At 43.3% G+C, this 25,439-nt stretch overlaps 1 protein-coding gene across 19 annotated transcripts in view; it reads right to left on the reverse strand.

Moving 5' to 3' along the window:
- The window catches only part of DRP2 (dystrophin related protein 2), a 1,527,660-nt gene that overhangs the window by 789,215 nt on the left and 713,006 nt on the right, over positions 1 to 25,439 (reverse strand). For all 19 annotated transcript variants that reach the window (XR_008847731.1, XM_056539136.1, XM_056539139.1 and 16 more), the window contains one exon: positions 19,046 to 19,107. Coding sequence is in view for 18 of the 19 variants with exons in the window: in XM_056539136.1 (XP_056395111.1) it covers positions 19,046 to 19,107 (62 nt within the window). In the remaining variant the exon portion in view is untranslated. The remainder of the gene's footprint in view (positions 1 to 19,045; positions 19,108 to 25,439) is intronic.

The raw sequence follows: 25,439 nt of genomic DNA on the forward strand, positions 1-25,439 counted from the left end.
TATGCATGTGTGGCAGTATTATATTCAGTGGATACAGTGTGGAGCAGCATTATATTCAGGGTACAGTGTATGGCAGAATTATATTCAGTGGATACAGTGTGGGGCAGTAATTAGGGTACAGTGTATGGCAGTATTATATTTAGTGGGTACAGTGTATGGCAGTATTATATTTAGGGGGTACAGTGTGTGGCAGTATTATATTCAGGGTACAGTGTGTGGCAGTATTATTTTCAGGTTACAGTGTGTGGCAGGATTATATTTAGTGGGTACAGTGTATAGCAGTTTTATATTCAGGGTACAGTGTGTGGCAGTATTATATTGTGGTTACAGTGTGTGGCAGTATTATATTCAGGGTACAGTGTGGGGCAGTATTTTATTTGGGGTACAGTGTGGGGTAGTATTTTATTTAGGGTACAATGTGGGGTAGTATTTTATTTAGGGTACAGGGTGGGGCAGTATTTTATTTAGGGCACACTTTCTGGCAAGGTTATAATGATTACTGTCTTCATGCAGAGGATGAGGATCTGCTGACCAAGTAAGGAGCCAATGATGTCTGGATGTCAGACTCTGCAGAGAAGATGGAGCTGGAGGAAGACCTGGTTTCTGGACCAGATGAAGAAGAAAAGATAACAGAGAAGACGTCATTCAGGTCACTAATATCATTGTGTGTTCTCCTGACTGTCCCATCAGAGCTGTAGTCACTTATAAGTTCTGCAGTGATGATGGGTAAAACTGTGTCCAATCTGTGTCTCTCCAGCTGTTACAAAACTACAACTCCCATTGCCAGAGGCTCCAGACATGATGGGAGTTTTTTAGCTTTCGAACAGCTGGAGAACCACTTCAACCGAGGTGATCAGTGGGGGGTCTCAGCAGTTGGACCCCCACCAAAAAAATGGCCCTGGGGGATGGGTAGGGAGCCTCGAGGTAATTTTTTGCATCGGGCCCTGTGGTTTCTAGCTACACCTATGGGGGCAACTATTAACAGAGGGGCCTACCCAACCTATATGGAGCCCCTATATAGTTTGGGTAGGCCCCTCTGTTAATAGTTGCTTCCATTTAGTTTGGGTAGGCCCCTCTGTTAAAGGAGTAGTCTGATGAAAAATAACTTATCCCGTATCCAAGGATATGGGATAAACTATCGATTGCAGGGGGGTGCAAGTGCTGGGAGCCCCCTGGCGGGGCCCTGGCAGTTTTCTGGAAGCTGACATCTGTACCCCGCAGAATACAGCGGCCAGCACACCCCCTAAATGTATCTCTATGGGGTACATGGAGGGGCGTGTCGAACGCGCCCCGTGCGGGGTACAGCATGCCCCCCGTCCAGCCATGCAGGAGATAGCGGGGGGCTATCTATAACTTATCCCCTATCCTTGGATAGGGGATACTTCATTTTTTACCAGACAACTCCTTTAATAGCACAGTGTTATTCAACACCGCACTCTGCTCTAATCTAATTAGAAATATATTATAAGAAAATAAAATAATATTGGGGGCAGGCCACGGGGGGGGCAGGCATTGAGCAGTGTGAGGGGCCACGAAATTTCTGATGGCAGCCCTGACTGTACCCATTGTTACGTTCCTTGAGGGGTGTAGTTTCCAAAATAGTATGCTATGTGTTTTTTTTTTTTTTTTTGCTGTCCTGGTACCATAGGGGCTTCCTAAATGCAACATGCCCCCGAAAAACCATTTCAGCAAAATTTGCTTTGCAAAATCCAAATGTGACTCTTTTTCTTCTGAGCACTGTAGTACGCCAGTAGAGCACTTGGCATCCACACATGGGGTATTTCCATACTCAGAAGAGATGGGGTTACAAATTTTGGGGGGCATTTTCTCCTATTACTCCTTGTAAAAATTTTAAATTTGGGGGAAAACTAGTGTTTTAGTGAAAAAAAAGATGATTTACACATCCAACTTTAACGAAAATTCGTCAAACACCTGTGGGGTGTTAAGGCTCACTGGACCCCTTGTTACGTTCCTTGAGGGGTGTAGTTTCCAAAATAGTATGCCATGTGGGTTTTTTTTTTTTTTTGCTGTCCTGGCACCATAGGGCCTTCCTAAATGTGACATGCCCCCCAAAAACCATTTCAGAAAAACTCAATCTCCAAAATCCCACTGTCGCTCCTTCCCTTCTGAGCCCTCTACTGCGCCCGCCGAAAACTTTACATACACATATGAGGTATTTCCTTACTCGAGAGAAATTGGGTTACAAATTTTAGAAAGATTTCTCTCCTTTTACCCCTTGTAAAAATGCAAAAACTGGGTTTACAAGAACATGCGAGTGTAAAAAATTAAGATTTTGAATTTTCTCCTTCAATTTGCTGCCATTCCTGTGAAACTCCAAAAGGGTTAACAAACCTTTTGAATGTCATTTTGAATACTTTGAGGGGTGCAGTTTTTATAATGGGGTCATTTATGGGGTATTTCTAATGACAAGGCCCCTCAAATCCACTTCAAATCCTAACTGGTCCCTGAAAAAATCCGCTTTTGAAAATTTTGCGAAAAATTGGAAAATTGCTGCTGAAATTTGAAGCCCTCTGATGTCTTCCAAAAGTAAAAACAGTCAAATTTATGATGCAAACATAAAGTAGACATGTTGTATATTTGAATCAATATATCATTTATTTGGAATATTCATTTTCCTTATAAGCAGAGAGCTTCAAAGTAAAAAAAAATGCAAAATTTTCAATTTTTTCATCAAATTTTGGAATTTTTCACCAAGAAATGATACAAGTATTGACAAAATGTTACCGCTAACACAAAGTAGAATATGTCACGAAAAAACAATCTTGGAATCAGAATGAAAGGTTAAAGCATCCCAGAGTTATTAATGCTTGAAGTGACAGTGGTCAGATAAAAAAAATGGCCGGGTCCTTAAGGTATATTTGGGCTGGGTCCTTAAGGGGTTAATATTGTGATATAATAATATCCTATCGATATCCCATTTATATATCATTGTGTTTACTACTGATTTATGTTGATAACCTTATAACCAATACATCTGCATATTCTACAATGCCTGTGTATTATTGTATATCGCAAACAACATCCTTAGCATTAATGTCATCTCATCAGAAAAAAAACGTAATATCTGAGGAAATAGTCGGACTCAGATGTGAATTGTATTGACTAGGTTTGTCTACAATTCACATGGTCACAATTTTAATAATTTACAGATAATTTCCATAATTTTATGGAAAATGTTTTATAATTCATAATTGTTATGACGATAATTTATAGTTCATAATTGAGTTATTACCGTGAGAATGGCATGTCCACAGGACACCACAAATATCTGACAGATACTTATCCCATCTCTGAGATCCACACTTATTCCGAGATCCGGATGATCCTGGGTAGCACTCATGCTTGTGGTGGTCAGAAAGTGAAAAACAACCAAGTTGGCTGTTTTAAACATTTTGCTTAGTGCCTATTGTATTTAATGGGAGTTGCCTTAAAGGGATTCTCCACTGGAAAAAAAAAATTTAAATCAACTAGTGCCAAAAAGTTAAACAGATTTGTAAATTACTTCTATTTAAAAAATCTTAATCCTTCCAGTACTTTTCAGCTGTTACCATATTTATCGGCATATAACACGCACTTTTTAAACTTAAATTTAAGGCAAAAAGTCTGCCTGCGTGTTATACACCGACACGTCTTCTGGTCACTGATTTAAAGCGTCCGCAGCAGCGGCTACTTGTTATGTATTAGCAGCAGGCCGCGGCCACTTTAAATCAGTGACCAGCGACGTCTCGTCCCCGTACTGTCACTTGTTTTCTCCCGCACTATCCACAGATACTGGTGTGGTGGATAGTGCGGGAGACGCTGATTAAAATGAGCCCTACCTTCTCCGGATCTGCCCTACCTTTTAATCAGCGTCTCCCGCACTATCCACCAGTTCCTGTGGATAGTGCGGGAGAAAACAAGGAGTTTTACTTTTCATTTCCCCTCCCTCATCATTCCCCCTTTCCTGCTTTTTATAGTTTTGTTTATTTTCCTTACCTGGCTGTGCTTCGGCAGGTGAGATGGAGGGTCTTGCGGGGTCAGTGAAGCAGATAAGTTACGTCCTATGCCGGCTTCTCTGTGCGGCATCACTCACGTCACTTTTCATTTCCTGTAGTCGCCGCCGAAAAGTGACATCCGTGATGCCGCACAGAGAAGCCGTGAGAGGACGCAACTCATCTGCTTCACTGACCCCGCAAGACCGCCGAAGCGCAGACAAGTAAGGAAAGGGGAAGAGTGGTCTTCAACCTGCGGACCTCCAGATGTTGCAAAACTACAACTTCCAGCATGCCCGGACAGCAGTTGGCTTTCCGGGCATGCTGGGAGTTGTAGTTTTGCAACATCTGGAGGTCTGCAGGTTGAAGACCACTGGATGCCATAGGAGGAACATGATGGGGGGATGATGAGACAGAGACATGATGAGGGGGGGGGGATGATGGGGGGATGATGAGACGGGGAAATGATGAGGGGGGGAATGATGGGGGGATGAGACAGGGGGAAATGATGAGGGGGGAATGATGAGGGACATGATGAGACAGGGTGGGGGGATGATGAGGGGTAATGATGGGGGACATGATGAGACAGGGTGGGGGGATGATGAGGGACATGATGAGACAGGGTGGGGGAATGATGAGACAGGGCGGGGGGATGATGAGACAGGGCGGGGGGATGATGAGGGGGGAATGATGGGGGACATGATGAGATAGGGTGGGGGGATGATGAGGACATGATGAGACAGGGGGAAATTATGGTGGGGGAGGCACTAAATGCTTAATGTCTGTATGGCTAGTGGTGGTCTATGACAGGGGGAAATGATGAGACATGGGGGGATGATGAGACATGGGGGGTGGCGATGAGAGGGGTAAATGTGGCACAGGAACTGATAAAAGGGAAAGAATGATGTGGCACTGGAGGGGACGGGACCAAACTGAGGTGCAGAAGAAAACGAAGTTGGGGGGATGATGTGGCATTTAGTCCATTGTCATTTATTTAACATTTTATTTTTTACTTAAATTTCCCTGTTAAAATGGGGGTGCGTGTTATACGCCGATAAATACGGTATATGCTCCACAGGAAGTTCATTTCTTTTGGAATTTCCTTTCTGTTTGACCACAATGCTCTCTGCTGAAACCTCTGTCCATTTTGGGAACTGTCCAGAGTAGGACCAAATACCCATAGCAAACCTCTCCTGCTCTAGACAGTTTCTGATATAGACAGGTGTCAGCAGACAGCACTGTGGTCAGACAGAAAGAAAAAAAAAAAGAACTTCCTGTGGATCATACAGCACTTGATAAGTACTGGAAGGATTAAGATTTTTGAATAGAAGTAATATACAAAAAGGCCTCTGAAAAATTAAAGAAGCAATATAATTGGTTGCTAAGGGCAACTCAGCAACTTTTCCATTGGACAGGTTTTGATAAATCTCCCCCTTAGTGATTAGGCACTAGCAGAGGCAACTCAAGACTTTGTGATGCCTTAGGCGAAACTTGAACATGAGGCCCCGCACAATTTTTTTCAGACCTCCCATTGTGATCCGATCTGACATCAATGACTTAATATTAAAGGGGTTATCCGGCTGGAGGGTTTTATTTTTAGAACTATGACCATATCTAGTACATAAAAAAAATAAAACTGTGCTTACCTCCAGTGCTCCTGCACAGGGCTGGCGTTAGGGGGGGGGGCAACCCAGGAATTGCCTAGGGCCCCCATCCCCCAGGGGGCCCCCTGCCGGCTGCTCAGTAGGGGGGGGGAACTATTTTAAAGTGTCCGCAGCGCCGGCTGCTTGTTAAAAATAAGCAACCCGGCCGCGGTCACTTTAAAAAGGCGGGTTTGTGGGCTGTGAGAATAATATGACGAGTGACGTGTCCTGCCGGGTCCTCTATGCGGCGTCAGGGACGTCACTCCTCATTTCCTGCAGCGTCGGTGTAGTGAAAAAAACTGTGTCGTGAAGCGTTCTGTGTCCGGCTGCAGGAAATGAGGAGTGACGTCCCTGACGCAGCATAGAGGACCCGGCAGGAGACGTCACTCGTCATATTATCCCCACAGCCCACAAGACCCGCCACATTACCTGAGCCTGCGGAGCGCGGCCAGGTAAGGAATTGTGAAAAATTGAAAAAGTAGGGGGGGGGGGGGGGGGACTATACTGCCAACCTAATGTGGGGGAACATACTGCCAACCTAATGGGGGGGGAGGGGTACTTCAACCTAATGTGGGGGGAACATACTGCTAACCCAATGGGGGGGGACTGCAACCTAATGTGGGGGAACATACTGCCAACCTAATGGGGGGGGGGCTGCAACCTAATGTGGGGGGAACATACTGCCAACCTAATGGGGGGGGACTGCAACCAAATGTGGGGGGAACATACTGCCAACCTAATAGGGGGAAACTATACTGCCAGCCTAATGTGGGGGAACATACTGCACCTAATGTGGGGAAACTATACTGCCTACCTAATGGGGGGAGAACTATACTGCCAACCTAATGGGGGAGGCATACTGCCAACCTAATGGGGGGGGGAACTTCAACCTAATGTGGGGGAACATACTGCCTACCTAATGGGGGGGGGGGCTGCAACCTAATGTGGGTGAACTATACTGCCAGCCTAATGTGGGGGAAGATACTGCACCTAATGTGGGGAAACTATACTGCCTACCTAATGTGGGGGAACATACTGCCAACCTAATGGGGGGGGGGGCTGCAACCTAATGTGGGGGAACATACTGCCTACCTAATGGGGGGAACTATACTGTCTACCTAATGTGGGGGAAAATACTGCCTACTTAATGTTGGGGGACTATACTGCCAACCTAATGTGGGGGAACTATACTGCCAACCTAATGTGGGGGAACTATACTGTCTACTTAATGTGGGGGAACTACAACCTAATGTGGGGGAACATACTGCCAACCTAATGTGGGGGAACTACAACCTAATGTGGGGGGAACTATACTGCCAACCTAATGTGGGGGAATTATACTGTCTACCTAATGTGGGGGAACTATACTGCCTACCTAATGTTGGGGAACATACTGCCAACTTAATGTGGGGGAACTATACTGCCAACCTAATGTGGGGGAACTATACTGTCTACCTAATGAGGGGGAACTACAACCTAATGTGGGGGAACATACTGCCAACTTAATGTGGAGGAACTACAACCTAATGTGGGGGAACATACTGCCAACCTAATGTGGAGGAACTACAACCTAATGTGGGGGGAACTATACTGCCAACCTAATGTGGGGGGAACTATACTCCCAACCTAATGTGGGGGAACTATACTGCCTATCTAATGTGGGGGGAACTATACTGCCAACCTAATGTGGGGGAACTATACTGCCTATCTAATGTGGGGGGAACTATACTGCCAACCTAATGTGGGGGATCTATACTGCCAACCTAATGTGGGGGAACTATACTGTCTACCTAATGTGGGGGAACTTTACTGTCTACCTAATGTGGGGGAACATACTGCCAACTTAATGTGGGGGAACTATACTGCCAACCTAATGTGGGGGAACTATACTGTCTACCTAATGTGGGGGAACTACAACCTAATGTGGGGGAACATACTACCAACCTAATGTGGGGGAAGTACAACCTAATGTGGGTGGAACTATACTGCCAACCTAATGTGGGGAAACTATACTGCCAACCTAATGTGGGGGAACTATACTGCCAACCTAATGTGGGGGGAACTATACTGCCAACCTAATGTAGGGGATTTATACTGCCAACCTAATGTGGGGGGACTATACTGCCAACCTAATGTAGGGGATTTATACTGCCAACCTAATGTGGGGGGAACTATACTGCCAACCTAATGTAGGGGATTTATACTGCCAACCTAATGTGGGGGGACTATACTGTCTACCTAATGTGGGGGAACTATACTGTCTACCTAATGTGGGGGAACATACTGCCAACTTACTGTGGGGGAACTATACTGCCAACCTAATGTGGGGGAACTATACTGCCAACCTAATGTGGGGGAACTATACTGTCTACCTAATGTGGGGGAACTACAACCTAATGTGGGGGAACACACTGCCAACCTAATGTGGGGGGAACTATACTGCCAACCTAATGTAGGGGATTTATACTGCCAACCTAATGTGGGGGAACTATACTGTCTACCTAATGTGGGGGAACTATACTGTCTACCTAATGTGGGGGAACATACTGCCAACTTAATGTGGGGGAACTATACTGCCAACCTAATGTGGGGGGAACTAAACTGCCAACCTAATGTAGGGGATTTATACTGCCAACCTAATGTGGGGGAACTATACTGCCAACCTAATGTGGGGGAACTATACTGCCAACCTAATGTGGGGGAACTATACTGCCAACGTAATGTGGGGGGAACTATACTGCCAACCTAATGTGGGGGAACTATACTGCCTATCTAATGTGGGGGGAACTATACTGCCAACCTAACATGGGGGAACTATACTGCCTATCTAATGTGGGGGGAACTATACTGCCAACCTAATGTGGGGGAACTATACTGTCTACCTAATGTGGGGGAACTACAACCTAATGTGGGGGAACATACTGCCAACCTAATGTGGGGGAACTACAACCTAATGTGGGGGGGAACTATACTGCCAACCTAATGTGGGGGAACTATACTGCCAATCTAATGTGGGGGAACTATACTGCCAACCTAATGTGGGGGGAACTATACTGCCAACCTAATGTGGGGGAACTATACTGCCTATCTAATGTGGGGGGAACTATACTGCCAACCTAATGTGGGGGAACTATACTGCCTATCTAATGTGGGGGGAACTATACTGCCAACCTAACGTGGGGGAACTATACTGCCTATCTAATGTGGGGGGCACTATACTGCCAACCTAATGTGGGGTAACTATACTGCCTATCTAATGTGGGGGAACTATACTGCCAACCTAATGTGGGGGAACTATACAAAAATATAAAATTGTACTATTCTGATTCCTATAACTCTTTTATTTTTCTGTATATGGGGATGTATAAGGTCATTTTTTGCGCTGTGATTTGTAGTTTTTATCGGTACCATTTTTGTTTTGATGAGACTTTTCGATTGCTTTTTTAGATATTTTTTATGGTATTTGAAGTGATCAAAAATGTGCAAATCTGGTAAGTGCACTATTACAACTTTTGGGACCCCTCTATTTATTTTGCCTAGGGCCGCGCTAAGCCTAAAACCGGCCCAGCTCCTGCAGTGCCTCAGATGTCCTGCTCCAGTCCCAGGCTGTGATCCTCTACCTGAGAGAAAGTGTAATGCCTGGGCCAGGAGTGACACCAGGACCAAGCGGGGCATACTGTCGTTAGGCCAATCACTGGCTGAGGTGGTACATTGCTGCGGCCAGTGATTAGCCTAGTAGCAGAAAGACACTCTGGGCCACGTTGTCATTTCAGGCCCAAGTGTCACTCTCACAGGAAGAGGATTGCACTCGGGGACTGGAGCAGGACTTCAGAGGCCCAGTAGGAGTGCTGGAGGTGAGTACAGGTTTGTTTTTTTATTTACTAGATATGGACATAGTTCTGAAAATAAAACCCTCCAGCCTGACAGCCACTTCAACCGTGAACTGTGACATCACTGTGCATATTAACTGAGGTCATAGTCATAATTTTAATAATTTACTGATACTTTCCACCATTTGAAATGTTTTATAATTCATAATTGTTATGACCATCATTTATAATTCATAATTGAGTTATTACCGCGGACATGGCATGTCCACAGGATATACCACAAACATCTGACAGATGCTGGTCCCACCTCTGAGATACACACTTATTCCGAGATCCGGATGATCCCAGATACCACCCACATGCTTGTGCTGGTCAGAAAGTGAAAAACAACCAAGCTGGCTGTTTTAATCCCTTAAGGACTGAGGGTTTTTCAGTTTTTGCACTTTAGTTTTTTCCTCCTCACCTTTTAAAAAGCATAACCTTTTCAATTTTGCACCTAAAAATCTATATAATGGCTTATTGTTTGCTCCACCAATTCTACTTTGCAGTAACATCAGTCATTTTACCTAAAAATCAACAGCAAAATGGAAAAAAAATCATTGTGCGACGAAATTGAAGAAAAAATGCCATTTTGTAACTTTTGGGGGCTTCCGTTTCTATGCAGTACATTTTTCAGCAAAAATGACACCTGATCTTTATTCTGTAGGTCCATACGATTAAAATGATACCCTATTTACATTTGTTGGATTTTGTCGTACTTCTGGAAAAAATCATAACTACATGCACGGAAATGTATACGTTTAAAATTGTCCTCTTCTGACCCCTATAACTTTTCTGCGTATGGGGCGGTATAAGGGCACATTTTTTGCGTGATCTGACGTTTTTGCGGTACCATTTTTGTATTGATTGGACTTTTTTATCGCTTTTTATTCAGATTTTCATGATATAAAAAGCAACCAAAAAGAAGTTATTTTGGACTTTGGAATTTTTTTGCATGTACGCCATTGACTGTGCGGTTTAATTAATTATATATTTTTATAGTTCGGATATTTTCACACGCGGCGATACCACATATGTTTATATTTATTTTTATTTACATGGTATTTTTTTTTTTTATGGGAAAAGGGGGGTGATTTGAACTTTTATTAAGGAAAGGGTTAAATCACATTTATTAACTTTTTTTTTTTACACTTTTTTTTGCAGTGTTATAGCTCCCATAGGGACCTGCACACACTGATTGCCAGCACTGTTCACTGCAAAGCTATAGCTTTGCAGTGATCAGCGTTATCGGCGGTGATTTGCTCAAGCCTGCATCTCAGGCTTGGAGCAATCAATCGCCGAAGGGACACGCCGGAGGCAGGTAAGAGGACCTCCGCTCGTGTCCCAGCTGATTGGGACACCACATTTTCACTGCAGTGGTACCGATCAGCCCCACTGAGCAGCCAGGCAGCTTTCATTTTCGTTTTAGATGCAATGTTCAACTTTGAAAGCAGTGTCTAAAGAGTTAATAGCGCGCGGCACCCCGATCGCTGCTGTGCGCTAATAGCCCCGGGTCCCGGCTTCAGATACATGCTGGGACCGACCCGATATGACGCGAGGTCACCGTGTGACACCGTGTGACACCGTATCGTGGGAGCAGGCCAAGGACGTAAATATACGTCCTTGGTCGTTAAGTGTTTTGCTTAATGCCCATTGTATTTAATTGGAGTTGCCTTATCCCCTTAAGGACCAAGCCCATTTTAACCTTAACCCCTTAAGGACCAGGGGTTTTTCCATTTTTGCACTTTCGTTTTTTCCTACTTACCTTTAAAAAATCATAACCCTTTCAATTTTGCACCTAAAAATCCATATGATGGCTTCTTTTTTGCACCACCTTCTCTACTTTGTAATGACATCAGTCATTTTACCCAAAAATTTACAGTGAAACGGAAAAATAAATCATTGTGAGACAAAATTGAAAAGAAAAAAAAACGCCATTTTGTAACTTTTAGGGGCTTCTGTTTCTACGCAGTAAATTTTTCGGTAAAAATTACACATTCTCTTTATTCTGTAGGTCCATACGATTAAAATGATACCCTACTTATATAGGTTTGATTTTGCCGGACTTCTGAAAAAAATCATAACTACATGCAGGAACATTTATACGTTTAAAATTGTCATCTTCTGACCCCTATAACTTTTTATTTTACCGAGTATGGGGTGGTGTGAGGGCTCATTTTTTGCGCCGTGATCTGACGTTTTTAGCAGTACCATTTTTGTATTGATCAGACTTTTTGATCGCTTTTTAATAATTTTTTCATGATATAAAAAGCAACCAGAGCGTGTAAGAGAACACCTGTACCCCCCTCTAATCCTATCCAACTTCAGCACGTGTGATCCTCCACATGGAACTCCTCTGCTTTGTGTTTTAGCTTTTACTGTGCAGTACACCAAGGAGGGAATGATTACAGTTTGTGGGCCTATAGATGGGAAGTTTGTGTAGAGGATGGGAATGGGCACTGAAAAAATGCAGAGTCTAACATGTTTGTCCTAGAGATGGTAAGAGGTCGACATGACGGTTTGAATTGGACGGCGAAAAAAAGGAAAGAGGACGCAGCCGATCAGAAAATAAACTGTAATCACTAATATGGTATACAGATCCTGTGTACAGCTGATATCTACTGCTATATGGTCCTGTAAATAATCACTTTTATAGTATACAGATGCTGTATAGTATATTGGTCTGTGTATAGTGGTTTTGTTTTAGTACAGTATGACGGCATTATGAAGTTATTGTGTGATGGTATATATTTACTCCTTGTATACTGTTTTTATTGGTCATGGAAACTATTTTATCTACCTTAAAGTGTTTCTTATATATAAAATGTAGTTTATTTTGTGTGTAGGGCTGGTGGAGGGTTTGGGGTAGAAAAGGGGCAGAAGTGTGACCATCAGCAGAGCATGAATAAAAAACAGAGCAGGAAGCGCTCCCTAGTGTGATACTGCAAGGTGTACAGGTAACGCAGAATGTGAATATGCATTTGCCAAGTGGGGTTGTACCAAGTACAACCATGGATAAGAGTGCATACAGTGTAGAGTTCCAGCAGCCGCTCCACCTTTCACAGATACAGATCCAATCCAATTTCCTCCAATATAGGCAGAGTCAAAGAGGCGCTTGAAACCAAGGTGAGAGTAAAACTTCTACTTTATTCCCATAATGCAACGCGCTTTGCGGAGGTTCCGTTTCATCAGGCCTGATGAAGCGGAACCTCCGCGAAACGCGTTGCATTATGGGAATAAAGTAGAAGTTTTACTCTCACCTTGGTTTCAAGCGCATCTTTGACTCTGCCTATATTGGAGGAAATTGGATTGGATCTGCATCAGCAGAGCATGGCAGGGGACCCTTGATTTTTTTGGTCCAGGGGCCCTGAGTGTTGTCAGTCTGCGCCTGTAGGGACGCCTTGTCCACTGTGTCTGTATGCCTTATTAACCCGTACAGGACCTATGGATACGCCTTCTGTACCTGGGTCTTAAGGACCCAGGGCGTACCTGTATGCCGTGAGAATTTCGGTCCCGGCCGCGCGCCGGGCAGGGACTGGACTGGGGTGACTGCTGATTTGATCAGCAGGCACCCCGCACAAATGCCCAGGGGGGTCATCAGACCCCCCCATGTCGGCGATTGGCGCAAATCGCGAGTGAATTCACATTTGCGATTTGAGCCGATTCCGGGTCATACAGGTCTATGGTGACCCAGAATATAAGGGGGATCGCTAAGACACCCACGATCCCCCTGAAGGGATAGGAGTGAGGTGGCAGGGGTGCCATCCCTCCTATCCCTGCTATTGGTGGTCTAGATGCGACCACCAATAGCAGATCGGGGACAGGGGGGTTAACTTTCCTTTTCCCCGTTCTGCCCACCTACAATAGGCGGGGCAGGACAGGGGACCAAACGCTGAAGATCCACTTACCCGTCGGTGGAGGCTACGGGCGACGATCGGCTGCGGTGATCGGCGCGGGCGGCATGTCGTGCCGCAGAAGAGGATGGCTCCCTGGATCCGACGGAAGTCGGTAAGTTGCCTAGCAACATCTAGAGGGCTATAGTCTGAGACTGTAGCCCTCCAGATGTTGCAAAACTACAACTCCCAGCATGCTGTTTGGGTATGCTGGGATTGGCAGTTTTGCAACAGCTGGAGGTCTACAGTTTAGAGACCACTGCACAGTGATCTCTATACTGTAGCACTCTAGATCTTGCAAAACTACAACTCCTAGCATGCCCACACAGCAGTTTGCTGTCTGTGCATGCTGGGATTTGTAGTTTTGCAACATCTGGAGGTCCACAGTTTGGAGATCACAATGCAGTGGTCTCTAACTGTAGCCCTCCAGATGTTGCAAAACTGCAAATCCCAGCATGCCGAAACAGCTGTCTCGGCATGCTGGGAGTTGTAGTTGCGTACCTCTAGCTGTTGCATAACTACATCTCCCAGCATGCGATCAGTACATGCTGAGAGTTGTAGTTTTGCAACAGCTATAGGCACACTGGTTGGAAAATACTGAGTTATGTAACAGAACCTAACTGAAGGTTTTCCAACCAGTGTGCCTCCAGCTGTTGCAAAACTACAACTCCCAGCATGCACAGTCTGTCAGTACATGCTGGGAGTTGTAGTTTTGAAATAGCTGGAGGTCTGCCCCCCATGTGAACGTACAGGGTACATTCACACAGGCAGGTTTACAGTAAGTTTACAGCAAATTTTTCACCGCAGCGCAAATTTCTAGCGGGAAGCTCACTGTAAACTGCCGCCAGGGCGAATGTACCTTGAAAACACTACACTAACACATAATAACACTAACACATAAAAAAAACTACATATACACCCCTTATCCTGCCCCCCCCCCCAATAAAGATGAAAAACTTATTGTACGGCAGTGTTTCCAAAACAGAGCCTCCAGCTGTTGCAAAACAACAACTCCCAGCATTTCCGGACAGACGCTGACTGTCCAGGCATGCTGGGAATTTAGCAACAGCTGAAGGCACTCTGTTAGGGGTATTCTATGCCAGTGATTTCCAATGTCCACCCCTATGCAATCCCTAATTTAGTCCTCAAATGGCGTGGCATGGCACTCTCTCACTTCGGAGCCCTGTCGTATTTCAAGGAAACAGTTTAGGGCAACATATGGGGTATTTCCGTACTCGGGAGAAATTGCACTACAAATTTCGGTGGCCTTTTTCTCCTTTTACCCCTTATGAAAAGTAATAGTTGGGGGCTACACCAGCCTGTTAGTGTAAACAAATTAAACATTTTAAACTGACATTCTGGTGTTGCCCCATACTTTTTATTTTCACAAGTGTTAAAAGGAAAAAAAGACCCCCAAAATTTGTAACGCAATTTCTCTTGAGTATGGAAATACCCCAGATGTGGGCGTAAAATGCCCTGCAGGCGCGCAACAAGGCTCATGAGTGAGAGCGCACTATGTACATTTGAGGCCAAAATTGGTGATTTGCACGGGGTAGCTGATTTTACAGCGGTTCTGCCATAAACGCAAAAAAATAAATACCCACATGTGACCCCATTTTGAAAACTACACCCCTCACGGAACGTAACAAGGGGTATAGTGCGCCTTAACACCACACAGGTGTTTGACGAATTTTCATTAAAATTGGATGGGAAAATGAAAAAAAAAATGTTTTCACTAAAATGCTGGTGTTACCCAAAATTTTTCATTTTCACAAGGAAAAATAGGAAAAAAGCCCCCCAAAATTTGTAACCCCATTTCTTCTGAGTATATAAATACCCCATGTGGATGTAAAGTGCTCTTCTGGGCACTACAATGCTTAGAAGAGAAGGAGCACCATTGGGATTTTGAAGAGAAAATTTGTCCTGAATTGAAGGCCACGTGTGTTTACAAAGCCCCCATAGAGCCAGAACAATGGACCCCCCCCCCACATGTGACCCCATTTTGGAAACTACACCCCTCAAGTAATGTAATAATACAGGATATATATGGAAAGAAAAAACACAGAGATGGAGCCTTGATGGTGCCTTTACCTTTCCAAAAAAGAGCGTTAGATAGGCAGAGGTATTAGGAAATGAAATGCCTGCTAACCTTGTCAAGTTGTGCTAGCGAGCATGCACAACTCTGGACAGCGCTTTGGGGGGAGTGCGGCGGGAATCCCGATGCCGCTGGAGGTCTCCTCTGCTACTGGATCTTCTCCGCTGGCCGTGGATGTTCTGCAGGAGCAGGTTACTGCTGGTACCGTTAGCTGGAAAAGCGGTGCTGCAGGTAGCGGTGCTGCGGGAGGAGGTGCTATGGTCCTCCGATGTTAATCGCAGGATGCGGGCAGAGGTATCCTAATGCGGGGCAGTGTCAGGAGATCCCTGCGCCCCTCAGCCCTTAGGATTAGCCGAGCTTGGATGGTGGTAGGGGTCACACGTCTCTCTGCACGTGTAGTGTGCAGGAGTCGGTGGAGGACCACTTTAATTGACCAGGAGCAGCTGGATGTCGGAACCGCTGGAGGGCGGTAAAATACAATGGAAGGAGTGTAGCTACACAGTCAGACCAAGAACAACTACCATAGACCTGAACAGGCTCATTTGGAATAAAGTAGCGCTTCCATACTAGCTAAAGATAAACCCTTACTGAAATTTTTTTTTTTAAAAGCTCAGTGGAGGTCAGAGAGGCTGACGTCATCGCCCAGCCCCCCATGACCTCACTTCCTGCCAAATTTTGAAATAGTAATGCACTTGCACTGTATATAAGGACACTAATCACACCATACTACAGACCTGAGGAAAAAGGGATACCTTTCAAAACGCGTAGTCTGTACAAGATTGCTTCCCCCCCCCCCTGTTTTTTGTTTTCTGTTACCTTTATTGTAGCTAATAAATACCTATTGGATTTTAATACTGCAGTCTGCAGTTCTATTTCACCAGTACCAGTGAAGCGCTCCAGCACTGTCGGCATTTTTGGGGAAGCCTCCTGCCAGAGACACCCCGCACTCCTTCCAAAGTAATGTAATAAGGGGTAGAGTGAGCATTTACGCCCCACAGGTGTCTGACAGATTTTTGAAACAGTGGTCCGTCAAAATGAAAAATTTTATTTTTCATTTGCACAGCCCACTGTTCCAAAGATCTGTCAGTGGGGTGTAAATATTAATTGCACCTCTTATTCAATTCTGTGAGGGGTGTAGTTTCCAAAATGGTGTCACATGTGGGGGGGTTCCACTGTTCTGGCACCATAGGGGGCTTTGTAAATGCACATGGCCCCCGACTTCTATTCCAACCAAATTCTGTCTTCAAAAGTTCAATGGCGCTCCTCCTCTTCTGAGCATTGTAGTGTGCCAGCAGAGCACTTGACATCCACACATTGGATATTTCCATACTCAGAAGAAATGGGGTTACAAATTTTGGGGGTAATTTTCTCCTATTACCCCTTGTAAAAATGTAAATTTGGGGGAAAACCAGCATTTTAGTGAAATTTTTTTTTTTCATTTACGCATCCGACTTAAACAAAAAGTCATCAAACACCTGTGAGGTGTTAAGGCTCACTGTACCCCTTGTTGCATTCCTTGAGGGGTGTAGTTTCCAAAATAGTATGCCTTGTGGGTTTTTTTTGTTGCTGTTCTGGCACCATAGGGGCTTCCTGAATGTGACATGCCCTCCAAAAACCATTTCAGCAAAATTTGCTTTTCAAAAGCCAAATGTGACTATTTCCATACTCAGAAAAGATAGGGTTACAAATTTTGGGGGGCATTTTGTCCGTTTATCCGTTGTAAAAAATTTAAATTTGGGGGAAAACTAGCATTTTAGTGAAAAAAAAAATAATTTACACATCCAACTTTAACAAAAAGTTGTGAAACACCTGTGAGGTGTTACGTGCCTTTGAGGGGTGTAATTTCCAAAATAGTATGCCGTGCATATTTTTTTTGCTGTTCTGACACCATAGGGGCTTCCTAAATGTGACATGCCCCACAAAAACCATTTCAGAAAAACTCACTCTCCAAAATCCCATTGTCGCTCCTTCCCTTCTGAGCCCTCTACTTCGCCCCCGAACACTTGACATACACATATGAGGTATTTCCTTACTCGAGAGAAATTAGGTTACACATTTTAGGAAGATTTTTCTCCTTTTACCCCTTGTAAAAATTCAAAAACTGGGTCTACAAGAACATGCCAGTGGAAGAAATGAAGATTTTGAATTTTCTCCTTCAATTTGCTGCTATTCCTGTGAAACACCTAAAGGGTTAAGAAACCTTTTGAATACTTTGAGGGGTGCAGTTTTTATAATCGGGTCATTTGTGTGGTATTTCTAATAAGAAGGCCCTTCAAATTAACTTCAAAACAGAACTGGTCCCTGAAAAATTTCGATTTTGAAAATGTTGTGAAAAATTGGAAAATTGCTGCTATACTTTGAAGCCCTCTGATGTCTTCCAAAAGTAAAAACATGTCAACTTTATGATGCAAACATAAAGTAGACATATTGTATTTGTAAATCAATATATAATTTATTTAGAATATTCATTTTCCTTATAAGCAGAGAGCTTCAAAGTTTAAAAAATTCTAAATTCTCTATTTTTTCATCAAATTTTAGAATTTTTCACCAAGAAACTATGCAAGTATCGACAACATTTTACCACTAACATAAAGTAGAATATGTCACGAAAAAACAATTTCAGAATCAGAATGAAAGGTAAAAGCATCCCAGAGTAATTAATGCTTAAAGTGAAAGTGGTCAGATGTTCAAAAAATGGCCGGGTCCTACAGTGAAAATTGGCTGGGTCCTTAAGGGGTTAAACATGTTCCTTATTCTGAGCAATAAAATATAACTAAACTATGAAGCTGGCAAAGTGACAATAATTGGGACACAGTTTGCCATTGCCATGATTGGTAGCATTGGTAGCACACATCTGAAAATACTTATTTTAAAAATTCTGCATTTGCCTTTGGAGGCAGAGATTTGATTTTACACAGACTTCTTTATTACCTGCATACAATGTCCATCAATTGTCTATTTTTTCAAAAAAGGAATACAAATACTACACTTGCAAGAAATATATTCATTATTAAGGCTCCTCCTCCTAGTGATTTCTCTGTTACTAAAGTTTTGTTACATGTTCCCGTCACGATTTTCGGCAAAAACCTGCCGTTACTAAACCCCTGACGGCCGAGACTAAATCGCATTGCAGCCTATGGGATTTTGTAACTGCCCATTTGCACCCGTATATGCCCGTAATTCATTATGGACGTTAGACAGTGAAGGGACATCGTGGCGGAAAAATAACTGCATGCAGTAATTTTACCACCACGATGTCCCGTCACTGTATAACGTTAGTAAGGAATTACGGGCATATACGGGTGCAAACGGGCAGTTACAAAATCCTATAGGCTGCAATGGGATTTAGTCTCGGCCGTCAGGGGTTTTGTAATGGCAGGTTTTTGCCGAAAATCGTGACGGAACATGCAACGGAACTTCTGTAACGGAGAAATCACTAGTGTGAAAGGAGCCTAATATGGGTATATACACATTGTATACTGAACTAACAAATGTATAGAATCAAAACAGAAATTGGGGAAGGGGATTAAACAGAAGAAGTTCAAGTTCTCACCAAGTGCTTGGTACAGCTCTGTCATTTTAGGATGATCCCAGCAAGTTGTTTGTGCCTGGTGACTACATAAACAGAGACAAACATTAATTAGTACTAGGGAAAGAGACAAACACTTTAACTCATTATAATGAAATACTCAAAATGGGACTGGAAACAGTAGATTGTATAAAGAGTATTCAACCCCTTAAGGACCCAGGGCGTATGGGTATGCCCTTTGTCCTTGGTACTTAAGGAATTTCGGTCCCCGCCGCGTGCCTGAAATCATTCAGCAGGCATCCCGTACAAATGCCTGGGGGGGGGGTCCAGACGATCGCCGCAAATCACCAATCAATTAAGATTGGCGATTTGCGGCGATTACGGGTCAATCGGGTCTCTGGTGACCCCCAAAAAAGTACCCATTAACCATTACCCAGCAGGAGTGAGGTGGCACGGGTGCCACCTCACGATCACGTAATTGATCGGTCGCAACGACTGACCAATCACTGCCCTGTTGGGCGGTGATCGGGGCAGCGATCAGGGCCAGCGGGGGTCTCCTACCTCTCCCTGGACTGGTGAGGGTCCCCTCAGGAGCGGCGGTGGCGGTCCTGGTGGCAGGAGCTGTGGCAGCAGCACTGGCGGTCCCGCGGCAGAATACAGCAGGAGGTGAGGCCTGTTCACCTTCTGCTGTTGCTTAGCAACAACTCTCAGCATGAACAGCCAAAGGTCATGCTGGGAGTTGTAGTTTTGCAACAGCTGGAGTTCCAACTACAACTCCCAGCATGCCCATTGGTAGTCTGTGCATGAAAGTGTGCATGAAAAAGTGTGCATCCAGCTGTTGCATAACTACAACTCCCAGCATGCACAGACTACCAAAGGGCATCCTGGGAGTTGTAGCAATGTGCCTCCAGCTGTTGCAAAACAATAACTCTCAGCATGTCCTTGGACTGTCAATTCATGCTGGGTGTTGCAGTTTTACAACAGCTGGAGACACATTGGTTGTGAAACAGAGTTTGTGTCCTAACTCAGTTTTTTTAAACCAGTGTGCCTCCAGCTGTTGCAAAAATACAACTCCAAGCTTGCACTCAGAGACTGTACATGCTGGGAGTTCCAGCTTTGCAACAGCCAGAGGCACACTGGTTGCAAAACACTGAGTTAAGTAACAAACTCTCAGTGTTGCGCAACCAATGAGCCTCCAGCTGTTGCATAACTCCAACTCCAGCATACAGCATGTATGGTCTTTCAGTGCATGCTGGGAGTTTTGCATTTGCAACAGCTGGAAGTTTGCCCCCCCCCCATGTGAATGTATAGGGTACATTCACACGGGCAGGGGTTTGCAGCAAGTTTTCTGCTGCAAGTTTGAGATGCGGCAAACCCCCACCCGTGTGAATGTACCCTAAAAACATTACACTACACTCCACAAAATAAAAAGTAAAACACTACATATACATATATCCTTACACAGTCGTCGTCGTCGTTCCCCCCCCCCCCCCCCCCCCGAAAAAAAAAAAAAAAGTCTTGTACGGCACTGTTTCCAAAACGGAGCCTCCAGCTGTTAAAAAACAACAACTCCCAGTACTGCCGGACAGCCACTGACTGTCAAGGCATGCTGGAAGTTTTGCAACAGCTGTAGACACCCTGTTTGGGAAACACTGACATAGGGTATTTTGGTGGCGGATGCAAATCCCAAAAATAGGCCTCAAATGCGCGTGGCGCTCTCTCACTTTGGAGCCCTGTCGTATTTCAAGGCAACAGTTTAGTGCCACATATCGGATATTTCCGTACTGGGGAGAAATTTTATTTTTCTCCATTTACCCCTTATGAAAAAGTAAAGTTGGGGTCTACACCATTTTCACAAGTGGTAAAAGGAAAAAAGACCCCCAAAATTTGTAGCACAATTTCTCCTGAGTACGGAAAAGCCCCATATGTGGGTGTAAAGGGATCTGCGACATTTGTACACTTGAGGTCTAAATTGGTGATTTGCACATGGGTGGCTGATTTTACAGTGGTTCTGGCATAAATGCAAAACAATAAATATCCACATGTGACCCCATTTTGAAAACTACACCCCCTCACGGAATGTAACAAGGGGTATAGTGAGCCTTGACACCCCACAGATTAACACCCTACAGATTTTTTGGAACAGTGGTCCGTGAAAATGAAAAATTTAATTTTTCATTTGCACAGCCCACTGTTCCAAAGATGTGTCAAATGCCAGTGGGGTGTAAATGCTCACTGCACCCCTTATTAAATTCTCTGAGGGGTGTAGTTTCCAAAATGGGATCACATGTGGGGGGTCCACTGTCCTGGCACCACGGGAGGCTTTGTAAACGCACATGGCCCCCTACTTCTATTCCAACCAAATTATCTCTCCAAAAACTCAATGGTGCTCCTTCTCTTCCGAGCATTGTAGTTCGCCTGCAGAGCACTTTACATCCACATATGGGGTAGTTCCATAGAAATGGGGTTACAAAATTTTCGAGGCTTTTTCTCCTATTACCCCTTGTGAAAATGAAAAATTTGGGGTAACACCAGCATTTTAGTGAAAAAAATCTAATTTTTCATTTTTACGTCCAACTTTAGCAGAAATTTGTCAAACACCTGTGGGTCGATAAGGTTCACTGTACCCCTTGTTAGGTTCCTTGAGGGGTGTCGTTTCCAAAATAGTATGCCTTGTGTTTTTTGTTTTTTTTTGCTGTTCTGGCACCATAGGGGCTTCCAAAATGCAACATTCCCCCCCAAAAACAATTTCAGCAAAATTTGCTTTCCAAAAGCCAAATGTGACGACTTCTCTTTTGAGCATTGTAGTGCGCCCGCAGTGCACTTGACATTCACACATGGGGTATTTCCATACTCAGAAGAAGAGATGGGGTTACAAATTTTGGGGGGCATTTTCTCCTATTACCCCTTGTAAAAATTAAAAACTTGGGGGAAAACCAGCATTTTAGTGAAAAAAAATTCATTTACATATCCGACAAAAGTCGTCAAACACCTGTGAGGTGTTAAGGCTCACTGGACCCCTTGTTACGTGCCTTGAGGGGTGTAGTTTCTAAAATATTATGCCATGTTGTTGTTTTTTTTGCTGTTCTGGCACCATAGGGGCTTCCTAAATGTGACATGCTCCCCAAAAACCATTTCAGAAAAACTCACTCTCCAAAATCCCATTGTCGCTCCTTCCCTTCTGAGCCCTCTACTGTGCCCGCAGAACACTTTACATACACATATGAGATATTTCCTTACTCGAGAGAAATTGGGTTACAAATTTTGGGGGGCTTTTTCTCATTTGGGTCTACAAGAACATTCAAGTGTAAAAAATTAAGATTTTGAATTTGCTGCTATTCCTGTGAAACACCTAAAGGGTTAACACACTTTCTGAATGTCATTTTGAATACTTTTAGGGGTACAGTTTTTATAATTGGGTCATTTATGGAGTATTTCTAATATGAAGGCCCTTCATATCCAGTTCAAAACTGAACTGGTCCCTGAAATATTCCGATTTTGAACATTTTGTGAAAAATTGGAAAAGCCCGCTGATGTCTTCCAAAAGTAAAATCATGTCAACTTTATGATGAAAATATAAAGTAGACTTATTGTATATGTGAATCAATATATCATTTATTTGTTATGTCTATTTTTCTTATAAGCAGAGAGTCTAAAAGTAAGCAGAGTGTCTAAAATTTTTTTGAATTTTTCACCAAGAAATGATGCAAGTATCGACAAAAATTTACCACTTACATAAAGTAGAATATGTCACAAAAAAAACCTCTCTTGGAATCAGAATGAAAAGTAAAAGCATCCCAGAGTTATTAATGCTTAAAGTGAAAGTGGTCAGATGTGCAAAAAATGCCCGGATCCTTAACCCTTAAACCTCATTTTCACCTTAAGGACGCAGGCCTTTTTTGCAAATCTGACCACTGTCACTTCAAACATTAATAACTCTGAAATGCTTTTACTTATCATTCTGATTTTGAGATTTTTTTTTAGTGACATATTCTACTTTAACATAGTGGTAAAATTTGTGGTAACTTGCATCCTTTCTTGGTGAAAAATCCCAAAATTTTATGAAAAAAATGAAAATTTTGCATTTTTCTAACTTTGAAGCTCTCTGCTTGTAAGGAAAATGGATATTCAAAATATTTTTTTTTTGTTCACATACACAATATGTCTACTTTGTGTTTGCATCATAAAATTTATGAGTTTTTACTTTTGGAAGACACCAGAGGGCTTCAAAGTTCAGCAGCAATTTTCCAATTTTTCTCAAAATTTTCAAACTCGATATTTTTCAGGGACCAGTTCAGTTTTGTGGAAGTAGATTTGAAGGGTCTTCATATTAGAAATACCCCATAAATGACCCCATTATAAAAACAACACCCCCCAAAGTATTCAAAATGACATTCAGTCAGCGTTTTAACCCTTTAGGCGTTTCACAGGAATAGCAGCAAAGTGAAGGAGAAAATTCAAAATTTTCATTTTTTACACTCGCATGTTCTTGTATACCCAATTTTTGAATTTTTACAAGTGGAAAAGGAGAAAATGTTTACTTGTATTTGTAGCCCAATTTCTCTTGAGTAAGCACATACCTCATATGTCTATGTAAAGTGTTCGGCAGACGCAGTAGAGGGCTCAGAAGGGAAGGAGCGACAAGGGGATTTAGGAGAGAACCTTTTTCTGAAATGGTTTTTGGGGGGCATGTCACCTTTAGGAAGGCCCTAGGGTGTCAAAACAGCAAAAAAAAAAAACTCATGGCCGACCATTTTGGAAACTAGACCCCTGGGGAATGTAAAATGGGATAAAGTGAGCCTTAATACCCCACAGGTGTTTCATGACTTTTGCAAATGTAAAAAAAACAAAAAAATGTTTTACCTAAAATGCTTGTTTTCCAAAAAATGTAAAATTTTTTTAAAAAGGGTAATAACAGAAAATACCCCCCAAAATGTGAAGCACAATTCCTTCTGATTCAGAAAACACCCCATATGGGGGTGAAAATTGCTATGCTGGCAAACTACAGGTCTCAGAAGAGAAGTAGTCACATTTGGCTTTTTGGAAGCAAATTTTGCTCTGGGGGCATGCCGCATTTAGGAAGCCCCTATGGTGCCAGGACAGCAAAAAATAAACACATGGCATACTATTTTGGAAACTAGACCCCTTGGGGAACGTAACAAGGGGTAAAGTGAACCATAATAACCCACAGGGGTTTCACGACATTTGCATGTGTAAAAATATATATATATTTATTTTTTTACCTAAAATGCTTGGTTTCCCAAAAATTGGACATTTTTACAAAGGTTAAAGCAGAAAATAACCCCCAAAATTTGAAGCCCAATTTCTCTCGATTCAGAAAACACCCCATGTGGGGGTGAAAAGGTCTCTGCTGGTGCACTACAGGTCTCAGAAGAGGAGTAGTCACATTTGGCTTTTTGAAGCAAATTTTGCTCTGGGGGCATGCCGCATTTAGGAAGCCCCTATGGTGCCAGGACAGCAAAAAAAACACACATGGCATACCATTTTGGAAACTAGACCCCTTGGGGAACGTAACAAGGGGTAAAGTGAACCTTAATACCCCACAGGGGTTTCACGCCTTTTGCATATGTAAAAAAAAAAATTTTGACCTAAAATGCTTGGTTTCCCAAAAATTTTACATTTTTTACAAAGGGTTAAATCAGAAAATACCCCCTAAAATTTGAAGCCCAATTTCTCCCGATTCAGAAAACACCCCATATGGGGGGTGAAAAGTGCTCTGCTGGCGCACTACAGGTCTCAGAAAAGAAGGAGTCACATTTGGCTTTTTGGAAGCAAATTTTGCTCTGGGGGCATGCTGCTTTTAGGAAGCCCCTATGGTGCCAGGACAGAAAAAAAAAACACACGGCATCACATTTTGGAAACTAGACCCCTCAGGGAACGTAACAAGGGGTAAAGTGAGCCTTAATACCCCACAGGGGTTTCAAAACTTTTGCATATGTAAAAAAAAAAATCTGAAAATACTTGGTTTCCCAAAAATTTTACATTTTTAAAAAGGTTAATAGCAGAAAATACCCCCCAAAATTTGAAGCCCAATTTCTCCCGATTCATAAAACACCCCATAGGTGGATGTTAAGTGCTCTGCTGGTGCACTACAGGTCTCAGAAGAGAAGGAGTAAAATTTGGCTTTTTGAAATTGTTTGTGGGGGGGGGGGGCATGTTGCATTTAGCATGTCCCCAGGGTGCCAGAATAGCAAAAAAAAAAAACACATGGCATAATATTTTGGAAACTAGACCCCTCAAGGAACGTAACAAGGGGTATAGTGAGACTTAACTCCTCACAGGTGTTTGACGACTTTGTGTTAAAATGATGTGTTAAAATGACTTTTATACAAGAGGTAATAGGTGGAAATGGACCCCAAAATTTGAAGCCCAATTTCTCCTGATTAAGAAAACACCC

Source organism: Hyla sarda, chromosome 9, assembly GCF_029499605.1.
Source record: "Hyla sarda isolate aHylSar1 chromosome 9, aHylSar1.hap1, whole genome shotgun sequence".
Classification (NCBI taxonomy): Eukaryota; Metazoa; Chordata; class Amphibia; order Anura; family Hylidae; genus Hyla; species Hyla sarda.